The following is a 23,954-nucleotide window of genomic DNA, read 5'->3' as shown; positions in this document are numbered from 1 at the left end:
AAATTATTTTTCAGATCTAAATGATACTTCAAAGGAAAAAAAAGCCTTACTGACATTGCATATAGATCTTTGTAAAGTTTATGTATCTACCTTACTGAAATGTTAAACTATGTGTTTGAAAAAAGATGACAGGATCTCCAGACTGCTTAAGTAAAGGCATTGTCTAAAGGCAAGCATGGTGTCACACACCTGAAACCATAGCACTTCCAAGGAGGAGATAGGGAGAACAGAAATCCAAGGCTACCTGACTCCAAAGAAAGTTCAAGAACAGCCTGGCGTACATGGGACACTGTCAAAACAGTAGATGGTACTTACTTCCCTTTATAATTCACTGGGGATTAACAGTGAGGTGTTGCAGTGATATGATGGAGTCAGTAGTTATAGTACTTACTGAGCATTTCAGGTCTGCCAGTGTGACGTACAGACACCTCTGGTTCACCAAGGCAACCTTATTGCCACTATCCTTACTGTTTCCTGGTGCCTAGGGCCCCTCACTCAGCTAATGAGCTCGGGATACTGGTGGTGGGGGGGTGCGCCGGACAGAAAGCAGAAGCCTTTCGTGACCACTAGCCTATGGCTGCACAAGGCCAGCAGCAATGAGTCCTCTTTCCCAAGCTCACATCGATTGGACTTGGACATGAGAAGTTTTCGTCAGGCCTCAATTTTTGGGTGCTTTATATACATGGTCAATATTTATTTTAAGCATTGTTTTTAAGGGTCTTATAATATTCCATAAAAAGACAGTAGAAGGGCTGAGGATGTAGCTCAGTGGTAGAACGTTTTTATGGCAAGCACAAGGTTCAATAAACAAAACCACTGGTCCGGACAAGTAAGTGGTTTTCTAAAGTTCAAAATAAAAGCTACTGCTTGTATTGTCTGGGGATACATATGTAGTAAGACAATTTGGAGTTTTATTTATGATTATTTAACTTAATAATTACCCACAGGGAAGGGGCAATGAGATTGGATGGATGTGCCCTCACAGAACACAGAATACAATATCCATGCTCTTGAACTGGATGTGTAGAGTTGTATTAATAGTGATTTATCATCTATGTATATACTTTTCTGTTGATAATAAGAACATATAAAGAACGCTTAGAAAGGTCTTAGACAATTCTCAATCCTGCTGCTTTGTATTGATATCTTTGAATTACAAAAAATAAAATAAGGGAAAATGAAAGAGAAACATCTATAGCACCAATCCCCTAATATCATGTTACTTTCATTTTTATTTTTATATATTTAATGTTTATATTGTATGTATACAGCTAGGTCTTTATAATAACAGTGCACAGGTGGTCTTTATGTTGGTTTTAATGGCATAATAGTAACTATGAATGATTAATACGTTCGTTTGCTACCCCTCCACTGGCATGACGCTATTTCAGCTTCTCTGATATGGCTGTTCTTGAATATCTTGAAGGTTTTTGCATTCATTCAGGAAATAGTTTTATATATTTATGACATTCTGTTATCTAGGGGGATGACAGTGATAAGAAAACAGAGCCAAAATTTCTGTCCTTGTGTAATTTAGAATCAAAATGAATAACAGTTTCTTACTGTATTTTGTATTTTAGTTACATTAACCCTTTATAACTTTTATATTTTTATATTTCATTCTGTGTTATTTTTTATATTGAGTGAATTGTAGATTCACATGGTGCTACAAGAAACAATAGAGATTCTCTAAACCCTCATCCATCTCCCTCAGGGACAACATCCTATATAACTATAGTATAGTACAAAATAAGGAATTTTAAATTGGTTCAGTCCACCAGGATTATTCTGATTTCATCAGTTTTACCTATGCACTGATTTGTATGTCTGTATGGATGTGATTTGTTCCATTTTATTACATGTATTCTTTGTTGTGACTACTACTATAGTCAAGAACAGAACAGACCCCTCATGAAACACTTTAGAGCCACAGCTTCCTCTCCTCTCTCCTGTTCTTGGCAGCCACAAATATGTCCTCTGTGCTTTTATTACTCCAAGGAGTTTATATAAATGGAATCATTCTGGTTTTTACTCAGCAGTATTTCTCTTGAGATGTATCCAAGTCCCATGCATCAGCAGTTTTCTCCTTTGTTCTGAGTGACTTTCTAATTATGGTTATATTTATGTACCTGTTGAATGTCATCTGGGTTATTTCTAGTTCTGCCCTTTAATAAATAAAGCTGTAATGATTGTTTCCTCAGTCTTTGTTTTGATAAGTATGTAGAAAAGACAATTAGTCAGACTATAGACCCCTGTCCTTGGCCATTTGTGTCTGTATCACCCATATTGATGATCTTTGGGAAACCCAAAATCTCAGAATGGTGTAGTGGTTTGGGTGTTATTATGTTATGCCTCAGAATATCTGTTGGTCTATACAGATAGGACCATCTTTTGTATTGATCTTTCATTGTAGAGCTTAGGGATACTGTTGACTAGGGGCCTATGCATGGCAGGGATTTACTTATTAGTTCTAGAGACTAGGAATGCCAAGGTCAAGATGAAGGCAGATAGTCCATAGGAAACCACATTCTGCGCTCCCACACCATCTTTTTGCTGTAACCTGAGATCTTGGAGGGGGTGAAGATCTTCCTAGACCACTCTGTTATGACAGAAATTCAGTCTTGGATCTAATCTCCTCTTGGAGATGAGGACTTCAACATGTACATTTGGGGATCATAACCATTCACTTCATTGCATCTTTGAAGCACCGAAGCATATTCTGTTCCATGTCTGATTTCCATTTCAATTGCTCATTGAGGAATGGGATCTGATCTATCAGAGGCTTTTCAATCAGAAGACTTTGTCCACAGATGTTCACTCAACAAACACCATTCATCTATCAACTGGATGGATGGTACTTAGAAAGAATAGGATATATAAAATAGGGACCAGGCACATTTGGATATTAAATGCAAAGATCCAATCTTACTATTTTTTCTTAAGGTCACTCAAATATCCATAGTTTTAAAATCTTCTAGTCCAAAGGAAACCAAATAGCACAGATAGACTATTGATAGGGCTCTTCGAATGGTGAAAAAGAATTCTGGATCTTGACACAAAGTAGACCTAAGACAGGATTGAAATACATGGATGCTAGCCTCACACTTAAAGTATACTTATTTGGTCCATTACCATATCACACATACACATTCACCCTATGTGTCTCTCCACACCACACACACACAGGCCCCATGTGTCTCCTGTGACACACACACACACACACACACACACACACACACCCCTCCCCCACATCACACACTCCATATGGCTACTCAAGATTCTGACTCTGTGTGTTTTCTGAACTCTCAGAGGTTAAAATAGAAAACTCCTGGACTCAAATGAAGATTGTGTTTGGAGATTGTTTTTCTTAAATGTTTATTTAGGACTTAGGTTGGGTGCTTAGCTTTTTAGATTGATGTTTTGTTTGTCTTCCCTGCTTTGGTTGTTTGTTTGTTTGTTTGTTTGTTTGTTTGTTTTTGAGACAGGATCTCACTCTAGCCTAGACTAGCCTGGAATTCACTATGTGGCTCAGGCAGGCAGACCTTAAACTCATAGCAATCTTTGTACCTTAGCTTCCCCAATTGAGGAATTACAGGCCAAGAACTGAAATTACAGGCAAAAGCCACCATGCCCAGTTTATTTTCCTGTAAAATGAATCGTATGTCTTCACTTTCCAAGAAAGACATGGAGTCCAGGCCCCTAAGGGTACTTTACTGCTTCATGCATAACCTTACCCATAGACATGACAGGCCAATACATGGCCAGGGACCAAGTCAGCAGCACGCAGCTGATGGTTTGTCACTGTGCTGGCTACGGCGTGTGGAGTGTATGCTCTCTGCTCTGTCCAGATCCCCTTCTGCACTCATCTCTCCTGAATTTGTCAAGTGCTCCCCAGTAGACCTCAGGTCTTAGCTGAAGCACAGCTTTGCCTGGGAAACCTCCTCTGAGCCATACCCATGAATCTCTCTAACACTTGTCCTTTTTGCTTCTGTACCCTCACCCAACCATGATCATCTTTATTGACTTTAACTTGTTAGAATCTGCATCTGCTATCACACTCCAGACCCTGTGAAGACAGTAGTCATGAATCTTATTCACATTGGTTCCATAGTACCTCGTTAAATGTGTGACATAGTAGCTGTTCTTAAGTCATTGTTGAAAATAAATCAGAAAAAGTAACCATTCACTCCAAGAATGTCCTAAAGGATAGGTCTTGAAATTTATTATGTAAAACAGAATTAGTATATTTTAAGCTCCCCATATATTTCTCTAAAATTCCTGAATTGCCTTAGAGGTTTATAAACCATAATTCTGTTTGTGTGTCTCCTTTCAGGTGGGGACCAGGGCCTACTGAATACATATTTTAGTGGCTGGGCAACGACAGATATCACAAAACACTTGCCATTTGTGTATAACCTGAGCAGCCTCTCAATATACTCCTACCTCCCGGCATTTAAAGCGTAAGTACAAACAGTTTAACTGCTGTAGGTTATGGTGAGGGTAGAGGAGTGGGCTTTCACGCTATCATCTTTTGGAGGAAAATAATAGTTGAGTGCTTTTGAGGAAAGCTTGCTCTTGTAAAAACCTGGCTGCAGTTTCGAGAAGCTTGATGTCATCCACTGCTCTATACTTAAAGTAGCCCAGAGACATTTTGCTGTCTTCTGGAACAGATTTCCTCTGTTTCTGGATTATACCACACCGGCTGCTGAGCTTTGGTCTTCCCTCTTCTTTCTCTTCCTCCTTTCTCTTCTTCCTTCTCTTCCTCTCCCTCTTCTTTCTCTTCTTCCTTCTCTTCTTCTTCTTTTCCTCTTCCTCTCCCCCTCTTCTTCCTCCCCCTCTCCCTTCTCTTCTTTCTCTTCTTCCCTCTCCTCTTCCTCCTTTTTCTCTTCTTCCTTCTCTTCCTCCTCCTTTTCCCCTTTCCCCTCTTCCCCTCTTCCTCTTCTTCCTCCTTCCCCTCCTCCCCCTTCCCCCTCTTCCTCCTCTTCTTCCTCTTCCTCCTCATTCACAAAGAGGACATTGCCAGTCCCATCCATGGCTTTCGAGGGAACTTAGAGCAGGCAGCAGCATGCTGTGTGCTTAAGAGGGGGACTTGCAACTGACTACACTCAGCTTACATCCTAAAGTTGCTGCTTACCAGTTACTGATGCTGGATTTAAAGCCTGAGCTGTTCTGCTTCTGCATCTTTGTGGGGTTATTGTAGGAACTGAGAACTGTGACAATGAAAGCAATTAGGAATCTGGCCTTCACTGGGCACTAAGTGAAAGTCCTTTACTTAGTTCATTTTAGAAACTCTGTGTCACCCAATTGCAATTTACCAAACAGTGAAGACCTGAGACCTGTTCTTTAGCTTCTGAATCATTTGTGTTCAACTGATATGATTCAGACTTCATGAGCAGTGGCCAAGCTGTCAGGGTGATGCTAGAACATAGACATAAAAATAAGGCCCTTTTGCGAGTTTTTCTACTCTCTTCCATACCCATGTGGCATGCACATTCCCGTGTAAGCCCTCGTGTTTTATTATCCAAAGTCCTCTCTGTATATCCTGCACCACAGTAATGAACATATCTAGATTTCTGTGGCAGGGATGTATCCTTTTCAGCACTTTTTGGGGGCAGACTCTGACCATCCCCAGATAAGGATTTTAAGTATCTTGTGTTTTTTTTTCCCTCAGTGTTTTCTTGGCACATCTCTGACACAAAGTCAATTCTTTTGCCCTTCAATAATAAGACAGGCAAGCTCTTACACTATTCTGAGTAAAGCAAATAGAATAGGGTTGACATCATCAAGAACATAAATATTGTTTTTCATTCCTCAGTCCTCAGGATTATAAAATCCATTCTGTCTTGTATGCACTTGTGGACCTGGTTTATTTTAATCCTATTGACTCATAACTAGGCCTGCCAGCTTGAATAGTGTCCTACAGACCATGATAGCTTGAACCCCCTAGAGCTGAATTTGTCTATAGTAAAGCAGTTGCTATAATCCAACTGACTAAATGAGTGTAACAAGCAAGAACTGTGAAAGCGAATAATTTGAATGGCATGATGAGGGTGCGGAGTTCTTCTGAGCAGATATTTTGGAATGAGTGTAGTGGGGTGGCACACATCTGATGTTGTCTGTTTAGCTTCAGTTCCCGAACATGATGAACTTGGTGCTCATGAAGCTTCTGTTTCCCTGTGGCTTAGTTTAATCTGCTTTCCAGCCTACGTGCCAACACCAGACACATCCCACTTCTCCAGACAGCTTGGTTTGCTTGAGCACTGCTTGTGCTTGTTCACACAGAGGAAGCAGGGAGAGCAGTGTTAGTGCTGCAAAAGAAGGACTTCTTTACTAGAGCTTTGGTCCCTATCTCCAAAGAGCCCTGCCGTTTCATGTTCTCTAAATGAAGCTCCCAAAGTTTGAGATCTAAATGATCATAATGACCAAGGTGGTTTCTTCTTCCTAGTGCAGCGAATGATGCTAGCTTAGGCAAGATCCTTGCTCTGTTGCCATTTCTATAGAGTGTGTGGCACATTGAGAAAATCTGAATGACTCCCATTGATCACTGATCATGCAACCTGCAGACTGACACATTTCTGCTACCCTATGGTAGCTTGCCCTCAGTGGGCCCAGCTCTTTATTTCTTTGATAGGACTGCTCAAAGTCAGACCTTATCTCCTCCCACTGCTGCCTGTTTAAGAATCCTGAAACCAGATTCGAGAATTCATTTTTCCTTCCCTCTGCCAGAAAATGTTTTTGTTTTTCTTTTCAAGACTTAGCTTCATAGACAATTCCCTCTATTTTCTTACACTGGGAAAAGGATGAGACAGTGTAGGCAGTGCAGACATGTATGTGAATGCATGCACACTTGGTGTGCACCCACATACACTTTTAAAACATGTACTATTACATGCAGTTTCAGCCAAGATGGCCTCATGGGAATTAATTTCTATTTGAGCCATGAAATAGTAAGTCTAATGCCCTCTTAGGAGGCAAATCAGCTTGGAGAGGGGTGTTACAGGATGGGCAAACGGGGGAGAAAGGAGTGAGATCCCATGGGCAGAACCTTGTTGGAGGTTAGGACCTCATTTGGAGAGGGGCTCATGGAAGGAAAAAACAGGATTAAGTAGAGGAACTAGCCCTTCTCACAGATCTTAAAGCCTTAGGCTGCATTTGTCACATGAGTTTCTTCCGTTTGTGCTATGCATAATTTTATTAAATTCATTTGTCATTGTTTAAAAACTAGGGGTTGAAACCTAGTCTTCCAGCTTGCTTTGAAAAGTGAAGTATCGGGTGTAATATGTCAAATATGACCAGGAGGTTTGCAGAGTGTGGGTGTTGCATTTCACAAGGTAAGAGGGACTTTGGAAATAAATGTCAGGTGTAGAAAACTTGGGAAGTGTGTATTAACATCCTAGTGAGACTGTGAAATAGATAAACTGATATAAAAGGATTCTTCCAACCCTAAATCAGGCATTTATACTACTCCTTTACCGCTCACCAAACATTGCAAGAGAAGGGCTGAAGGATCCATGTGCTGGGAAACAGGGAGAAAGGAGGCTTCTGCAGTGCCACTGTCCAGAGGCAGTAGAGCCACTGCACTCATGGACTCACAACAGCTGTGCCTTCTCACATTGAGACTGCATGAGACAGGCCGTCAAGTGTCAGCCCGGGTTAGGGAAAAGGCTGAACTATTAGCTACTGATAGATTCCATAAGAGGGAGCCATTGTTTTCAGGTGCATACTCCATTCTGAGGTGATCAGGATCCACTGGATAGGATAGGTCGGTATCCATGAGCACAAAGGTGTCCTCAGTCAAACTCAGTGGGTCTCCCACAAACATAACAAAAGCCATGGATGTAGCAATTAGTAAGGAAGAGGGGAATATATAGGGGAGGGAGAGAAATAGAGACAGTAATGGGTGAGAGCATATACATCTATGGAATAAGGCCATATATACATCTACGGACTTGCCAGAGAATCAATTTTAAACAAGTCAGGTCTGAATGAGACAAAACTACTAAAGCTGCCAGCAAATAAATGTTTATAGCCACTAAACAAGATGACATAACCAATGGACTGGTTATTGGTAGAAGAATCCTGAAGACTGAGCCTGGGGAGAAGGGGTAATAAATCCAGAACAGAAAGGTACAAGGAGACCCAGCGAAGTGGTGGTATTGTGGAAAGGCATACAATGAAAATATTTCCCGGAGAAAGGAACACTTCATCTGTGTGGAGTGCTATTGTAGATGCAAGGACAACTTGGAATGGTACAGAATGTAAAGTCCCTGCTGAGTAAGCAAGTATGCGTGCAGTAAGGCAGTGGAAGAGAAAGTCTGACTAAAGCAGGCCGAAGACAGTGGAGGCCGGAAATGCACACAGCCTTCCTGCTTCTAACAGGAACAGGAAGGGCAGCTGAGTGGGAAAAGAAAGCAGATGTTTCATGTTTCTAGCAATAGGAATGGATGTGGAGGGATGCCATTAATTAATAAAGCAGAGAACTGAGATGAGAGTGAGAGTGATGTCTTTGATAGGACAAAAAGGAAGACATCTAGTCTACACATGGGGAGGTTGTGCACAGAGAAGAGGCAGGACAGTTCATCCTCAGAAACATGGGGGAAATGGTGTCTAGTACAGGTATGGATATTGGCAGGTGGGTGTAAACTCCAGTTTGGGGAGTGGGCAGTCAGCCGGTAGAGGCAGAGGATGCTACACCAGGAGAGTCTACCTCTTGACATTCTGAGATTTGTGGAGAAATGCTGGCCTGACAGACAATGTACCTGACAGGGCCCAATCAATGCTGTAGAGTGCGGATGCTCTGACTTCTAAATGCTGTTGAGAGGGTCCACTTGCTAGGCATGGAAAACAGTGTGGCATGTTGTTTGTAGCTATGAAACATCTGTACCTGGGGATGGGACAGGAATCCTTCTGTGTTTCACATCCCTACTTGACTTGGTACTCAACTCCTTCTGCAGGATTAACCGTATCGCATAGGCATTTGAGTTTGTGACTTTTTAAAAACATTTGTGCTAGGTTGGGCTGGCTTTGAACTCACTGTGTAACTCATGCTGTCCTCAAACTTACAACAATCCTCTTACCTCAGCTCCTCACTCACAAGTACTGAGCATTTGTTCAAGCATGAGCCATCACCCCAGGCTCCTGACAGACTGTGGATGGGTGAGAGATGCACATTTTGGTGAAAAGAGAGAGGTATTCATCACTCTTAGGGAAGAACTGTTGGGAATCTGAACAAGCATTTAACCGAGTGGTGATGAGACAGAGAGCATGCACCAATTTGGGGTGGGCAAGACGATTCCCGCTGCCTTTGGCACATTTCCAGAAGAGCACCATGCAAATACTGCTGTTTCCTTCTTAGTATCTCATAGAGCGCTGCATATAAAAAGTTGACTGATTAAATTGCTTGCCGGGTGTGTTGTCCTGGATTAGCTCCTTTCTATTCTCACTAGGTCTTCAGCCCCATCCGGGTCACTAACCACTGAACTAGCCATATGATGCCCATCTGATCTTGTGGTAATATCAGGTCACAGAGATTATTTCAACAGCTAGCATAAGCAGTGTTGTTGCTGGCTTCGGCTCAAACTATGTCTTGTGATCTGGACGATGACTCCTTAGAGATTCTATCAAGTTAAAATTAGAATACTTATTTTAAGAAATATATGCAAGCTGATACAAATCCCCTTACTGGGTCAGAATAAATGGCTCTTAATAATTTAGAAACAATTGAACCAAACTTCTTTTTTAAATTCCTGGCTGGTGATTTTGTGGATAAACCCAGGGTATATCAGGAAACCTCATTATTTTTGTCATAAGCTGGAGTCAATTGAGTTAAATGCCCCTTTCTAGCCATTAGTGCTTTGTTTTTGTTTTGTTTTTTACTTGTTTGTTTTTTTTCTTTTTTTAAAAGAGATTAAGTTATTTTTTTTATTAACTTGAGTATTTCTTATATACATTTCGAGTGTTATTCCCTTTCCCGGTATCCGGGCAAAAATCCCCCTCCCCCCTCCCCTTCCTTATGGGTGTTCCCCTCCCGATCCTCCCCCCATTGCCGCCCTCCCCCCACCAGTCTAGTTCACTGGGGGTTCAGTCTTAGCAGGACCCAGGGCTTCCCCTTACACTGGTGCTCTTACTAGGATATTCATTGCTACCTATGAGGTCAGAGTCCAGGGTCAGTCCATGTATAGTCTTTAGGTAGTGGCTTAGTCCCTGGAAGCTCTGGTTGCTTAGCATTGTTGTACATATGGGGTCTCGAGCCCCTTCAAGCTCTTCCAGTTCTTTCTCTGATTCCTTCAACTGGGGTCCTATTCTCAGTTCAGTGGTTTGCTGCTGGCATTCGCCTCTGTATTTGCTGTATTCTGGCTGTGTCTCTCAGGAGCGATCTACATCCGGCTCCTGTTGGCCTGCACTTCTTGGCTTCATCCATCTTGTCTAATTGGGTGGCTGTATATGTAAGGGCCACATGTGGGCCAGGCTCTGAATGGGTGTTCCTTCAGTCTCTGTTTTAATCTTTGCCTCTCTCTTCCCTGCCAAGGGTATTCTTTTTCCCCTTTTAAAGAAGGAGTGAAGCATTCACATTTTGATCATCCATCTTGAGTTTCATTTGTTCTAGGCATCTAGGGTAATTCAAGTATTTGGGCTAATAGCCACTTATCAATGAGTGCATACCATGTATGTCTTTCTGTGATTGGGTTAGCTCACTCAGGATGATGTTTTCCAGTTCCAACCATTTGCCTACGAATTTCATAAAGTCGTTGTTTTTGATAGCTGAGTAATATTCCATTGTGTAGATGTACCACATTTTCTGTATCATTCTTCTGTTGAAGGGCATCTGGGTTCTTTCCAGCTTCTGGCTATTATAAATAAGGCTGCATTGAACATAGTGGAGCACGTGTCTTTTTTATATGTTGGGGCATCTTTTGGGTATATGCCCAAGACAGGTATAGCTGGGTCCTCAGGTAGTTCAATGTCCAATTTTCTGAGGAACCTCCAGACTGATTTCCAGAATGGTTGTACCAGTCTGAAATCCCACCAACAATGGAGGAGTGTTCCTCTTTCTCCACATCCTCACCAGCATCTGCTGTCACCTGAGTTTTTGATCTTAGCCATTCTCACTGGTGTGAGGTGAAATCTCAGGGTTGTTTTGATTTGCATTTCCCTTATGACTAAAGATGTTGAACATTTCTTTAGGTGTTTCTCAGCCATTTGGCATTCCTCAGCTGTGAATTCTTTGTTTAGCTCTGAACCCCATTTTTTAATACGGTTATTTGTTTCCCTGCGGTCTAACTTCTTGAGTTCTTTGTATATTTTGGATATAAGGCCTCTATCTGTTGTAGGATTGGTAAAGATCTTTTCCCAATCTGTTGGTTGCCGTTTTGTCCTAACCACAGTGTCCTTTGCCTTACAGAAGCTTTGCAGTTTTATGAGATCCCATTTGTCGATTCTTGATCTTAGAGCGTAAGCCATTGGTGTTTTGTTTAGGAAATTTTTTCCAGTGCCCATGTGTTCCAGATGCTTCCCTAGTTTTTCTTCTATTAGTTTGAGTGTATCTGGTTTGATGTGGAGGTCCTTGATCCACTTGGACTTAAGCTTTGTACAGGGTGATAAGCATGGATCGATCTGCATTCTTCTACATGTTGACCTCCAGTTGAACCAGCACCATTTGCTGAAAATGCTATCTTTTTTTCCATTGGATGGTTTTGGCTCCTTTGTCAAAAATCAAGTGACCATAGGTGTATGGGTTCATTTCTGGGTCTTCAATTCTATTCCATTGGTCTATCTGTCTGTCTCTGTACCAATACCATGCAGTTTTTATCACTATTGCTCTGTAATACTGCTTGAGTTCAGGGATAGTGATTCCCCCTGAAGTCCTTTTATTGTTGAGGATAGCTTTAGCTATCCTGGGTTTTTTGTTATTCCAGATGAATTTGCAAATTGTTCTGTCTAACTCTTTGAAGAATTGGATTGGTATTTTGATGGGGATTGCATTGAATCTGTAAATTGCTTTTGGTAAAATGGCCATTTTTACTATATTAATCCTGCCAATCCATGAGCATGGGAGATCTTTCCATCTTCTGAGGTCTTCTTCAATTTCTTTCCTCAGTGTCTTGAAGTTCTTATTGTACAGATCTTTTACTTGCTTTGTTAAAGTCACACCGAGGTACTTTATATTATTTGGGTCTATTATGAAGGGTGTCGTTTCCCTAATTTCTTTCTCGGCTTGTTTCTCTTTTCTATAGAGGAAGGCAACTGATTTATTTGAGTTAATTTTATACCCAGCCACTTTGCTGAAGTTGTCTATCAGCTTTAGTAGTTCTCTGGTGGAACTTTTGGGATCACTTAAATATACTATCATATCATCTGCAAATAGTGATATTTTGACTTCTTCTTTTCCGATCTGTATCCCCTTGACCTACTTTTGTTGTCTGATTGCTCTGGCTAGAACTTCAAGAACTATATTGAATAAGTAGGGAGAGAGTGGGCAGCCTTGTCTAGTCCCTGATTTTAGTGGGATTGCTTCAAGTTTCTCTCCATTTAGTTTAATGTTAGCAAATGGTTTGCTGTATATGGCTTTTACTATGTTCAGGTATGGGCCTTGAATTCCTATTCTTTCCAGGACTTTTATCATGAAGGGGTGTTGAATTTTGTCAAATGCTTTCTCAGCATCTAATGAAATGATCATGTGGTTCTATTCTTTCAGTTTGTTTATATAATGGATCACGTTGATGGTTTTCTGTATATTAAACCATCCCTGCATACCTGGGATGAAGCCTGCTTGGTCATGTGGATGAATGTTTTGATGTGCTCTTGGATTCGGTTTGCCAGAATTTTGTTGAGTATTTTTGCGTCGATATTCATAAGGGAAATTGGTCTGAAGTTCTCTTTCTTTGTTGTGTCTTTGTGTGGTTTAGGTATAAGAGTAATTGTGGTTTTGTAGAAGGTATTCGGTAGTGATCCATCTGTTTCAATTTTGTGGAATAGTTTGGATAATATTGGTATGAGGTCTTCTATGAAGGTTTGATAGAATTCTGCACTAAACCCGTCTGGACCTGGGCTCTTTTTGGTTGGGAGACCTTTAATGACTGCTTCTATTTCCTTAGGAGTTATGGGGTTGTTTAACTGGTTTATCTGTTCCTGATTTAACTTCTGTACCTGGTATCTGTCTAGGAAATTGTCCATTTCCTGAAGATTTTCAAGTTTTGTTGAATATAGGTTTTTATAGTAAGATCTGATGATTTTTTGAATTTCCTCTGAATCTGTTGTTATGTCTCCCTTTTCATTTCTGATTTTGTTAATTTGGACGCACTCTCTGTGTCTTCTCGTTAGTCTGGCTAAGGGTTTATCTATCTTGTTGATTTTTCTCAAAGAACCAACTTTTGGTTCTGTTGATTCTTTCTATGGTCCTTTTTGTTTCTACTTGGTTGATTTCAGCTCTGAGTTTGATTATTTCCTGCCTTCTACTCCTCCTGGGTGTATTTGCTTCTTTTTGTTCTAGAGCTTTTAGGTGTGCTGTCAAGCTGCTGACATATGCTCTTTCCTGTTTCTTTCTGCAGGCACTCAGCGCTATGAGTTTTCCTCTTAGCACAGCTTTCATTGTGTCCCATAAGTTTGGGTATGTTGTACCTTTATTTTCATTAAATTCTAAAAAGTTTTTAATTTCTTTCTTTATTTCTTCCTTGACCAGGTTATCATTGAGTAGAGCATTGTTCAATTTCCAAGTATATGTGGGCATTCTTCCTTGATTGTTATTGAAGACCAGTTTTAGGCTGTGGTGGTCCGATAGCACGCATGGGATTATTTCTATCTTTCTGTACCTGTTGAGGCCCGTTTTTTGACCAATTATATGGTCAGTTTTGGAGAAAGTACCATGAGGAGCTGAGAAGAAGGTATATCCTTTTGCTTTAGGATAGAATGTTCTATAAATATCTGTTAAGTCAATTTGGCTCATGACTTCTCTTAGTCTGTCGACATCACTGTTTAATTTCTGTTTCCATGATCTGTCCATTGATGAGAGTGGGGTGTTGAAATCTCCCACTATTATTGTGTGAGGTGCAATGTGTATTTTGAGCTTTAGTAAGGTTTCTTTTACATATGTAGGTGCCCTTTTATTTGGGGCATAGATATTTAGGATTGAGAGTTCATCTTCTTGGATTTTTCCTTTGATGAATATGAAGTGTCCTTCCTTATCTTTTTTGATGACTTTTAGTTGAAAATTGATTTTATTTGATATTAGAATGGCTACTCCAGCTTGCTTCTTCTGACCATTTGCTTGGAAAGTTGTTTTCCAGCCTTTCACTCTGAGGTAATGTCTGTCTTTGTCTCTGAGGTGTGTTTCCTGTAGGCAGCAGAATGCAGGGTCCTTGTTGAGTATCCAGTTTGTTAATCTATGTCTTTTTATTGGGGAGTTGAGGCCATTGATGTTGAGAGATATTAAGGAATAGTAATTATTGCTTCCTGTTATATTCATATTTGGATGTGAGGTTATGTTTGTGTGCTTTCATTCTCTTTGTTTTGTTGCCAAGACGATTAGTTTCTTGCTTCTTCTAGGGTATAGCTTGCCTCCTTATGTTTGGCTTTACCATTTATTATCCTTTGTAGTTCTGGATTTGTAGAAAGATATTGTGTAAATTTGGTTTTGTCATGGAATATCTTGGTTTCTCCATCTATGTTAATTGAGAGTTTTGCAGGATACAGTAACCTGGGCTGGCATTTGTGTTCTCTTAGGGTCTGTATGACATCAGTCCAGGATCTTCTGGCCTTCATAGTTTCTGGCGAGAAGTCTGGTGTGATTCTGATAGGTCTGCCTTTATATGTTACTTGACCTTTTTCCCTTACTGCTTTTAATATTCTTTCTTTATTTTGTGCGTTTGGTGTTTTGACTATTATGTGACGGGATGTGTTTCTTTTCTGATCCAATCTATTTGGAGTTCTGTAGGCTTCTTGTATGCCTATGGGTATCTCTTTTTTTAGGTTAGGGAAGTTTTCTTCTATGATTTTGTTGAAGATATTTACTGGTCCTTTGAGCTGGGAGTCTTCACTCTCTTCTATACCTATTATCCTTAGGTTTGATCTTCTCATTGAGTCCTGGATTTCCTGTATGTTTTGGACCAGTAGCTTTTTCCACTTTACATTATCTTTGACAGTTGAGTCAATGATTTCTATGGAATCTTCTGCTCCTGAGATTCTCTCTTCCATCTCTTGTATTCTGTTGGTGAAGCTTGTATCTACAGCTCCTTGTCTCTTCTTTTGGTTTTCTATATCCAGGGTTGTTTCCATGTGTTCTTTCTTGATTGCTTCTATTTCCATTTTTAATTCCCTCAACTGTTTCATTGTGTTTTCCTGGAATTCTTTCAGGGATTTTTGCGATTCCTCTCTGTAGGCTTCTACTTGTTTATTAATGTTTTCCTGTGTTTCCCTAAGGATGTTCTTCACGTCTTTCTTGAAGTCCTCCAGCATCATGATCAAATATGATTTTTAAACTAGATCTTGCTTTTCTGGTGTGTTTGGATATTCCATGTTTATTTTGGTGAGAGAATTGGGCTCCGATGATGCCATGTAGTCTTGGTTTCTGTTGCTTGGGTTCCTGCGCTTGCCTCTCGCCATCAGATTATTTCTAGTGTTACTTTGTTCTGCTATTTCTGACAGTGGCTAGACTGTCCTATAAGCCTGAGTGCTGTAGATCTGTTTTCCTCTCTTTCAGTCAGTTATGGGGACAGAGTGTTCTGTTTTAGGGCGTGTAGTTTTTCCTCTCTACAGGTCTTCAGCTGTTCCTGTGGGCCTGTGTCTTGAGTTCACCAGGCAGCTTTCTTGCAGCAGAAAAGTTGGTCTTACCTGTGGTCCCGAGGCTCAAGTTCGCTCGTCGGGTGCTGCCCACGGGCTCTCTGCAGCGGCAGCAACCAGGAAGACCTGTGCCTCCCCTTCCGGGGGCTTCAGTGCACCAGGGTTCCAGATGGCCTTTGGTGTTTTCCTCTGGCGTCCGAGATGTGTGCGCAGAGAGCAGTCTCTTCTGGTTTCCCAGGCTTGTCTGCCTCTCTGAAGGTTTAGCTCTCCCTCCCACGGGATTTGGGTGCAGAGAACTGTTTATCCGGTCTGTTTCCTTCAGGTTCCGGGGGTGTCTCAGGCAGGGGTCCTGCCGCTCCTGGGCCCTCCCCCACGGGAGCCCAGAGGCCTTATACAGTTTCCTCTTGGGCCAGGGATGTGGGCAGGGGTGGGCAGTGTTGGTGGTGTCTTCCAGTCTGCAGCCTCAGGAGTGCCCACCTGACCAGGCGGTGAGGCCTCTTTCCCAAGGGGTCTGGGAGCAGAGAGCTGCTGCCGGCTGGGATCCGCGGGCGTGGGACCTCTGGCAAACACAGGACGTGCCCGGTCCTAGATGAACTCTGCCTCTGTGTGTCCCGATCTCACCAGGCAGCTCTCTTGCAGCAGACAAGTTGGTCTTACCTGTGGTCTCGAGGCTCAAGTTGCTCGCGGGGTGCTGCCCACGGGCTTTCTGCAGCGGCAGCAACCAGGAAGACCTGTGCTGCCCCTTCCGGGAGCTTCAGTGCACCAGGGTTCCAGATGGTCTTTGGCTTTTTCCTCTGGCGTCCGAGATGTGTGTGCAGAGAGCAGTCTCTTCTGGTTTCCCAGGCTTGTCTGCCTCTCTGAAGGTTTAGCTCTCCCTCCCACGGGATTTGGGTGCAGAGAACTGTTTATCCGGTCTGTTTCCCTCAGGTTCCGGCGGTGTCTCTACTTGTTTGTTTTTTGCTTTCTGCCAGGTGGTGTACATTCTACCTACATGCTGCCTTTAGGTGAGGAAAATATAAACTGCCCACCCACACTTGTATTTAGGCTGAAATTATTTGTTCACTTACCTGTTTATATGTTTGCAATGCTAAGGCTTGAGCCCAGAACTGCATGCATGCCAGGTACCCTACCAAATGAAATTTCCATACCCCTAAAAGTCTTGAAAGACTGAAAACATTTTCCTTTTACTTAGGATCCTACTCTTAATTCATACTGATATCATTCTTTTTGATTTTTAAAATGAGCCAAGGGTAGAAATATTTTTGCATTTTTAAAAACTTTTATTGATTATCTGTAAGTTCACATTATGTACCATAATCCTACTCATCTCCCTGTCCCCTTGTATCTGCCCTCCTCTCTTGTAACCTCTCCCTCCCCTCAAAATAAAAACCACACAAACTAAAAAACAAAACAAAACAAAAACCACAAAGCATAAAAAAATCTTGTCATGGAAGCTGTAGTGTGTCATGGTGTGTATCACAGTGTCTTAGTTACGATTTTACTGCTGTGAGCAGACACCACGACCAAGGCAAGTCTTATAAAGGACGACATTTAATTTGGGCTGGCTTCTCAGGTTCACAGGTTCAGTCCAATATCATCAAGGTGGGAACATGGCAGCATCCAGGCTGACACGGTGCAGGAAGAGCTGAGTGCTCTATATCTTCATCTGAAGGCTGCTAGGAGAAGACTCACTTCCAGGAAGCTAAGTTGATAGTACTTAAGCCCATCCCCATCGTGACACATCTACTCTAACAAGATGGCATCTGTTAATTCTACCACTCCCTGGGCCAAGCATATACAAATCATACACACACACATACACACACACATACACACACACACACACACACACACACACACACACACACACAGAGAGCATATCCCTCTGTCTATACATTTTCACTTGCAAATGTTCATTGCAACAAGTCACTGGCTTAGTCTGGTTCAATGTCTCTGGCTTCTGTGTCACCATTAATGTTGGATCTTCACTGGGACTCCTCCCAGTTATCCTTTTATTGCTCTGTCTCATAGAGTTCTGGCAGCTTTGGGTCAGCAGAACTGGTCCTTTTACGAACTCAAACAGTTCACAGATAATGTAGATTTTGGGGTGGGCCAACTCAAAGCACTGTTTCTGGGCCTGAGCTGGTTAGCCTGCCAGCTTTCCTGCATCCACACCACCAGGGCACCAAGGCAAACTCTCTAGTGAGTTCCAGCTAGGCCATCCAGTGCTGCAGCAGGAGGCAGGATTGGCTCTCCTACTTTCTTGCCCTAGGGCCAGCTTGCTTGTACCCACACCTCAAAGCCAGCTCCACTGTGCTGCCCAGCCCATGCACTGGGCCACTCTCCCAAGTGCTACAGCCAGTGAGGGACTGGACCAGATCTCCTACTCTCACACATTCAGGGCCAGCTCACCCAACTACCACAGGTGTGAGGGGTAAGCATCACCCCTGTGCCCACTCTACCTGACAGCAGAGAGTGGCCAGGTCAGATTGCCCACACTCACAACCTCAGCCTATTCCCCTGAATGCTACTGCTGTTGAGAGGAGGTGGGGCTAGCTCTTCAGAGTGCTATAGCCAGGGAATGGTGGTATCAGTTCTGCATAGCCTTTGGATATCTGCATGGTCCCAGGAGGCTGTCCAGATGAGGGATATCCCCATGGTCTCTAGTGATAATATGAGCCACAGACATCAACACCAACCCCTCCTGCTACATGGCCACAGACCCAAGCATGGTCAGTGTCAACATAGACTGGAACTTCACCATGGCCTCAGGTGGCAGGGCTGGCTAACTCCTCCCTCCCTACTCTCTAATCTCCAGTTCCACCTCTCTTCATAATTCTTAAACTGTTCTGCTTTTCTTTCTCTTCTGTCCACCACATACTTTGCACATTGTAGTAGCTTCTATTCCAGGCTAGCTACATGGCCAGCTGGCTTCTGGGTGACCTCATCTGCCTCCACTGCATGGCATAGCAGCAAGCAGGACTTCTAGGTGTCTAGGCCTGCCTATGGTCTGAATTTCCCTGCATTGCAATGATACCATACAAGCCTCTGTGTGTCTACAGACTACCCATGTCACGCAGTAGAGGGCAGTTTCTCTCTAGGCATATTTCCCTACTGCATGGTATGGCTGGAAAATAATTTTTAAGTCATTCCCTCATGTCCATAATATAGATGTAAAAAGTTGTCTGAAACTTGAATCCAGATGAATTGAAACTTTTGACACAAAAACTAGCCTAGCGTTTGAGACCTTTTTGCTCATAGTTTTTGGATAGAAGACTATCGATAAGTCCTGTAGCCTCCTTGGCTGTTCTGCTATGCAGCTAGTATACTGGGATATAAATGAAGGCACATCTTAACTTTTGTGACCAGTCTGGGACCCAAATAGTACTCCTCATACCACGATAGCCCTACATGATTTTGAAGATTGTTCTCTGCTGTGACTGCTTTCCACGAAACTGGCAAGTTTGTCTTCATTGCTATTCCTGAGTGCAGTCTGTTTCCCACTTAGCACTGCCTTCTCACTCCCTTTGCCTCTGTTGCCTAGGAGCCCTTGGGCTGGCCCAGCTCTACCACCTTTGTTTAGTGACCAATGGAGGCGCCAGTTCTAACATGTTTTCTTTCTCTTGCTTTCTACCACTACCCATTTCTAAAACTATTGTATATGTGGCAGTTTACCTACTAAAGTATAAAGAGTCCTCAGTCCCTACTGTACAGAAACGAGTGGTCAGATCCTCAGCTGACACCAGCAGCAGTCGCTGCCTGATTTCTGCTCAGCCAGCCTTGCATCCTTCTTCTTTCTTCTGTGCTTTTCCTCAGCCTTCAGGAGCTATTTCTAGTCTTCCCTTAAATGGCCTCCCCCAATTAGCATTTTATGAAAGCTACACAAATCCCATGTTTTGTATTGATGCAGAAATCTGGGCATTGAGTCATGACTATTTTCCATAATCCTGATCATCTTCATGTAAGAAATTCTTTACCTTAGGTCAAAAAGAGCAATTCCACCCACATCTCAGACCTGTGGGTCAACTCCTTGAGGAGTTGAACAACCTTTTCACAGTGGTCATATATCAAATATTTATATTACGATACATAAGAGTAGCAAATTTATGGTTGGGGGAAGGCACAATGTGACAAACAGCATCTACCTTAAACAAGCTTAAGTAATTCAGAACTGCTTTGTCTATAAAACAACTACCCACTGGATTTAGTTATTTTTTCTCTCTCTCTATTAAGTAAATATATTTCAAAGGAAGAGGATCCTTTCTTTATTACAAAAGGTAATAGTGATCTAGCTAATGAGTATTAGAAATAGGCATCCATGAATGTATATCCCTAGGCTTGGGCCACAATGAAAGTAGGCCTGTGGCTATCTGCAAAGGCCATTGCTGTTGTCATTCAAGAGGAAGACCATGAGCCCCAGCATAAATCCAGGGAGGTTATGGGGAGGACCTGAAGATGAGATGCACATTCCTGCTCACAACAGAGGGCCAGACAGTCTGTGCAGATGGGTTGGATAATTTAGTCCTTTACCTACATGCAGCTTGAAGTCCCAGTTTGCAGACTGAAGTCCTAGGTACAGGAGAGCGTTGGATGATCCATGCCATACACAGTCTATGCATTGTTCCATATGTAGACCTCAGGTACACCATCTACTTCCTGTTCTTATTTTCCTTTCTCTCCCCAAACTTTGTATAAACTTTATCCTTGGAAGAACAGTGTTTAGACTCTTGGTACTATGGAATTTTCCTATTGGTTACTACTATTGTAGAATCCTTGACTACACTCGATCAATTCCCTTTTTTGCTTAGATTGGCTCTCCATAGCTGGAGATTAATAGATGCCACTCATCAAACAGTGCCTGATAATCCCAAGCATGCCTTTACAGAATAGCTCATCCTGGCCTGGGTTAAATCACAGCTTGTTCATTCACTAGCCATGTGATTTATCCTTTGACAAATTCTTTAACGTTGAGCCTTGGTCCCCTACATACACACACACACACACACACACATACACACACACACACACAGTAGTTTTAGAGACTAAACAAGGTACTGAATGCGGAATGCAGATGCTAAACATAGCTTACGGTATGTACTTGATAATGTGTCAGCTGACTCCTGATAGCTTACATCTGTGCACTGTCAGGACAGGTAGGAAAGAAGCTACTCCCAAATGTTTCTGTGTATTTTCATTTTCATTGCCATCATGCTATGACGGTGTGTTGTGTATACAGGATACAGACTAATAAAAATGTAAAGATCAGTGTATCAGTATGTAGGTTGAGGTTGGCTAATATAGGAGAAAAGTAAGTGCGTGCTGTGGCTTCAAGCAGGGAAGTTGCATCAGGACAGGTGAATGTATAAGACCTGTGCTTCCTTGTGTGCACTACTAGGGTGAGTCTGTGCCTGTCACTACCTCTGCAACACACAAACATACACTCAGATCTGAGACAGAATCCCTCACCATCACTGGAACATGTGACAATGCTTACTTGAATCCTGTCCATCTTTCCCAGGCATTGCCCCATCCTTACTTACATGAAGCCTGTTTTGAAAACAACCCACCTTGGAATTCCCATAACCCATAACATCATCATGGCCCTGACTTGTTTCATTTCACTGATTATTTCTATGTGACCCTTCTTCCTTCATGAACAAAGGCTTCTTGTGGATTCATAGCTAACACAGTGCCTGAGATATAGTAGGTGCCTATGTAGGGCATTAGGATTTCTATCAGCTTAAGTACAGAGAGTGGGGAAGATGGATGGATGGAAAGATGGGGCAGGGAAGACAAAGACTCTAGGTATAAAATATAGAGCTTGGAATATCATGCACCCATTTTCAAAAGAAACATGAGGTGTAGACTAAACAAACCTTGAAGAGGAACTTTCTTTCTCGGCTTTACTTTTCTTCCAAGATCACCCACTAGTTAAGCTCTGACCTCAGGCAAACCTGTACATCTCTGCCACTTAACAGCTGTATGTCCTTGAACAACACCGCCTTTGGCTTCAGCTAGTGTATTAATTGAAGCCTATACAATTATTATTCCCAACCACGTCTGGACCTATCCCAAACATTACAAAATAAAATTGGGAGGCAGGAAATGTTACCCAAATGGTCAATGCTATTTTGTTTTTACATCTCATACAAATATGTTGAATACATATTGGATAAATCCACTAATCTAACCCTGGAACCCAGTACACAGGCTTTATGCCCCAATTTCTGGCTATGGCAGGTACTCACCTGACACCTGCCATCTAACTGTTGGTGTTTGGTACAGGTACTCAGATGTTATCTATATAAGCTTGAAATTACAACCTACTGTCTCAAACTTCTGCCCTCCGCATTGACTTGTAGAGTCATCTTTCCCTCTGAATTCCCAAGCACTCGGGGTTCCGTTTTCCTTTGTGGGGTTTCTTGTACCTTATTTTAACTTTGAGACAGATTCTCATGAAGTAATTCAGCCTGGACTTGAACTCACTGTATAGCGTAAGTAAACCTTAAATTGTAAATCCCTCTGCCTTGGTCTCTCAAGGAGCCAGGACTACATGCCTGTACGAATAGGCCCAGCTAGTTGCTAAAATTCATCACCATCTTTTTTGTGCTTATCCCACATGACATCTTGATTGTTCTTTTTTTTTAATTAGATTTATTCATTTTATTTTGTGTTTTGACTACACGTATGTATTGGTATCACCTGAATACTAGATGTCAAATGAGGTCAGAAGAGGACATCAGATCTCTTGGAACTGTAACTACTGTAGCAACCGTGTGGTTGCTGGAAATTGAAGCCAGACCCTTAAGAGCAATAAGTGCTCTTAACCATTGAGCCATCTCTCCAGTCCCTATTTTTGTTTTTAAATTCATAGATTTCCTTCAAGCTAATAAAGGACCAGGCCTAGCACTTATGAATTGAAAAGTATTATTTGTTGTGAAATTTGATATGGGTGTGTATTAAAAAAAAAGTCATAAAAAAGTGCAGAAGTGCAGTGTAAGGCTGGAGAGGTGGCTCAGCTGATAAAGCCTGCTGCGTAAGCAATGAGGTCCTGAGTTTGGATCTCCAGTATTCACATAAAAAGCCAGGTTTGGGTATCTGTAACCCAGTGCTGGGAGATAGAAAACAATTAAGAAAGATGCTGAATGTTCTTTGGTCTCTGCACATACAAGCACACATGGGCACACCACCCATATCACTTCACACATATATCATATACAAGCTAAAGTGTGTTTTAATTTTTCATGTCTATGTATACATGGGGTGGGGGTGTAATAAATGAGTGCAGTGTCTTCAGAAGCCAGAAGAGATCACTAGACCCCACTGAACCGTGTGTGTTGTGGGCTGCCCAGTGTGGGTGCTGGGAACTGAACTCAAGTCCTCTCCAGAAGCAGCACATGCTTTTATCCTGACCCCCTCTCCCATCACAAACTGCAGGGTTGTTACATTAAATAATAATAATTCTTTTTAAAAAAAGTATGCACCATTCCACACTACACTGGGCACCGGTGGGGTGTTCTCATCTCTGCAGACTCTCTGACCTTTGCTTTAAAGTCTCTCCACCCCACTCACTAAGTTCCCGTGGCAGGTTGCTACCACGCCAGCCCCACGCATCAAATTCTGTGGCTGGCTGGAGTCCCTTGCCATCTTCCCTTTCTCTGGAACTCAGTTGAGTCACCAAGTGAAGGAAAACACCACACAAACTTAGTTTAGAATCAATGAGTAACTCAATCACTGGGTGCAACTAGTAGCATCCTAATTAGTAAGCCATACAAAATTAAATCCATTAGGACCCTCCAAATAACCAGGGGTGGGGGTGGGGGTGGGCTCTAGTTTGTTACATCTTGTACCCCAATTTCTCTCTCAATCCAAAAAGCCACAAGTCCCTTTTCTTCTCCCCCTCACTTCCCCCCGCCTACAACCTGGAAGTCCTGCCTACTCCTCACCAGTGATTGATCCTCTGAATTCTTTATTCATTAGGGGAAGGTCCTTGACACATAGGGTTTTTAACTACTTAACCACTGAAGAAATATTACAACATAGTAGGGTGATTGTAGATAATAATATACTATATATTTCAAAACGCTAGCAGGATTTTCAAAGTTCTCACCCAAAGGCACTGATAGAGTCTTCAGGACATGTATGAGTACATTGATCTAATCATGCAGTGTATATACAAA

The 23,954-nt window shown here is 42.1% G+C and overlaps 1 protein-coding gene across 6 annotated transcripts in view; it reads left to right on the top strand.

Annotated features, from left to right (window-relative positions):
- The window catches only part of Gyg1 (glycogenin 1), a 41,860-nt gene that overhangs the window by 14,063 nt on the left and 3,843 nt on the right, over nt 1-23,954 (top strand). For all 6 annotated transcript variants that reach the window (XM_087635101.1, XM_087635090.1, XM_087635079.1 and 3 more), the window contains 1 exon segment: nt 4,334-4,460. In XM_087635101.1, coding sequence (XP_087491227.1) covers nt 4,334-4,460 — 127 coding nt within the window.

This window comes from Rattus norvegicus, chromosome 2 (genome assembly GCF_021556685.1).
Source record: "Rattus norvegicus strain SHRSP/BbbUtx chromosome 2, alternate assembly SHRSP_T2T, whole genome shotgun sequence".
NCBI classification, from domain to species: Eukaryota; Metazoa; Chordata; class Mammalia; order Rodentia; family Muridae; genus Rattus; species Rattus norvegicus.
Note: the sequence above shows the minus strand (reverse complement) of the source record. Positions and strands in the feature narration are given on the sequence as shown.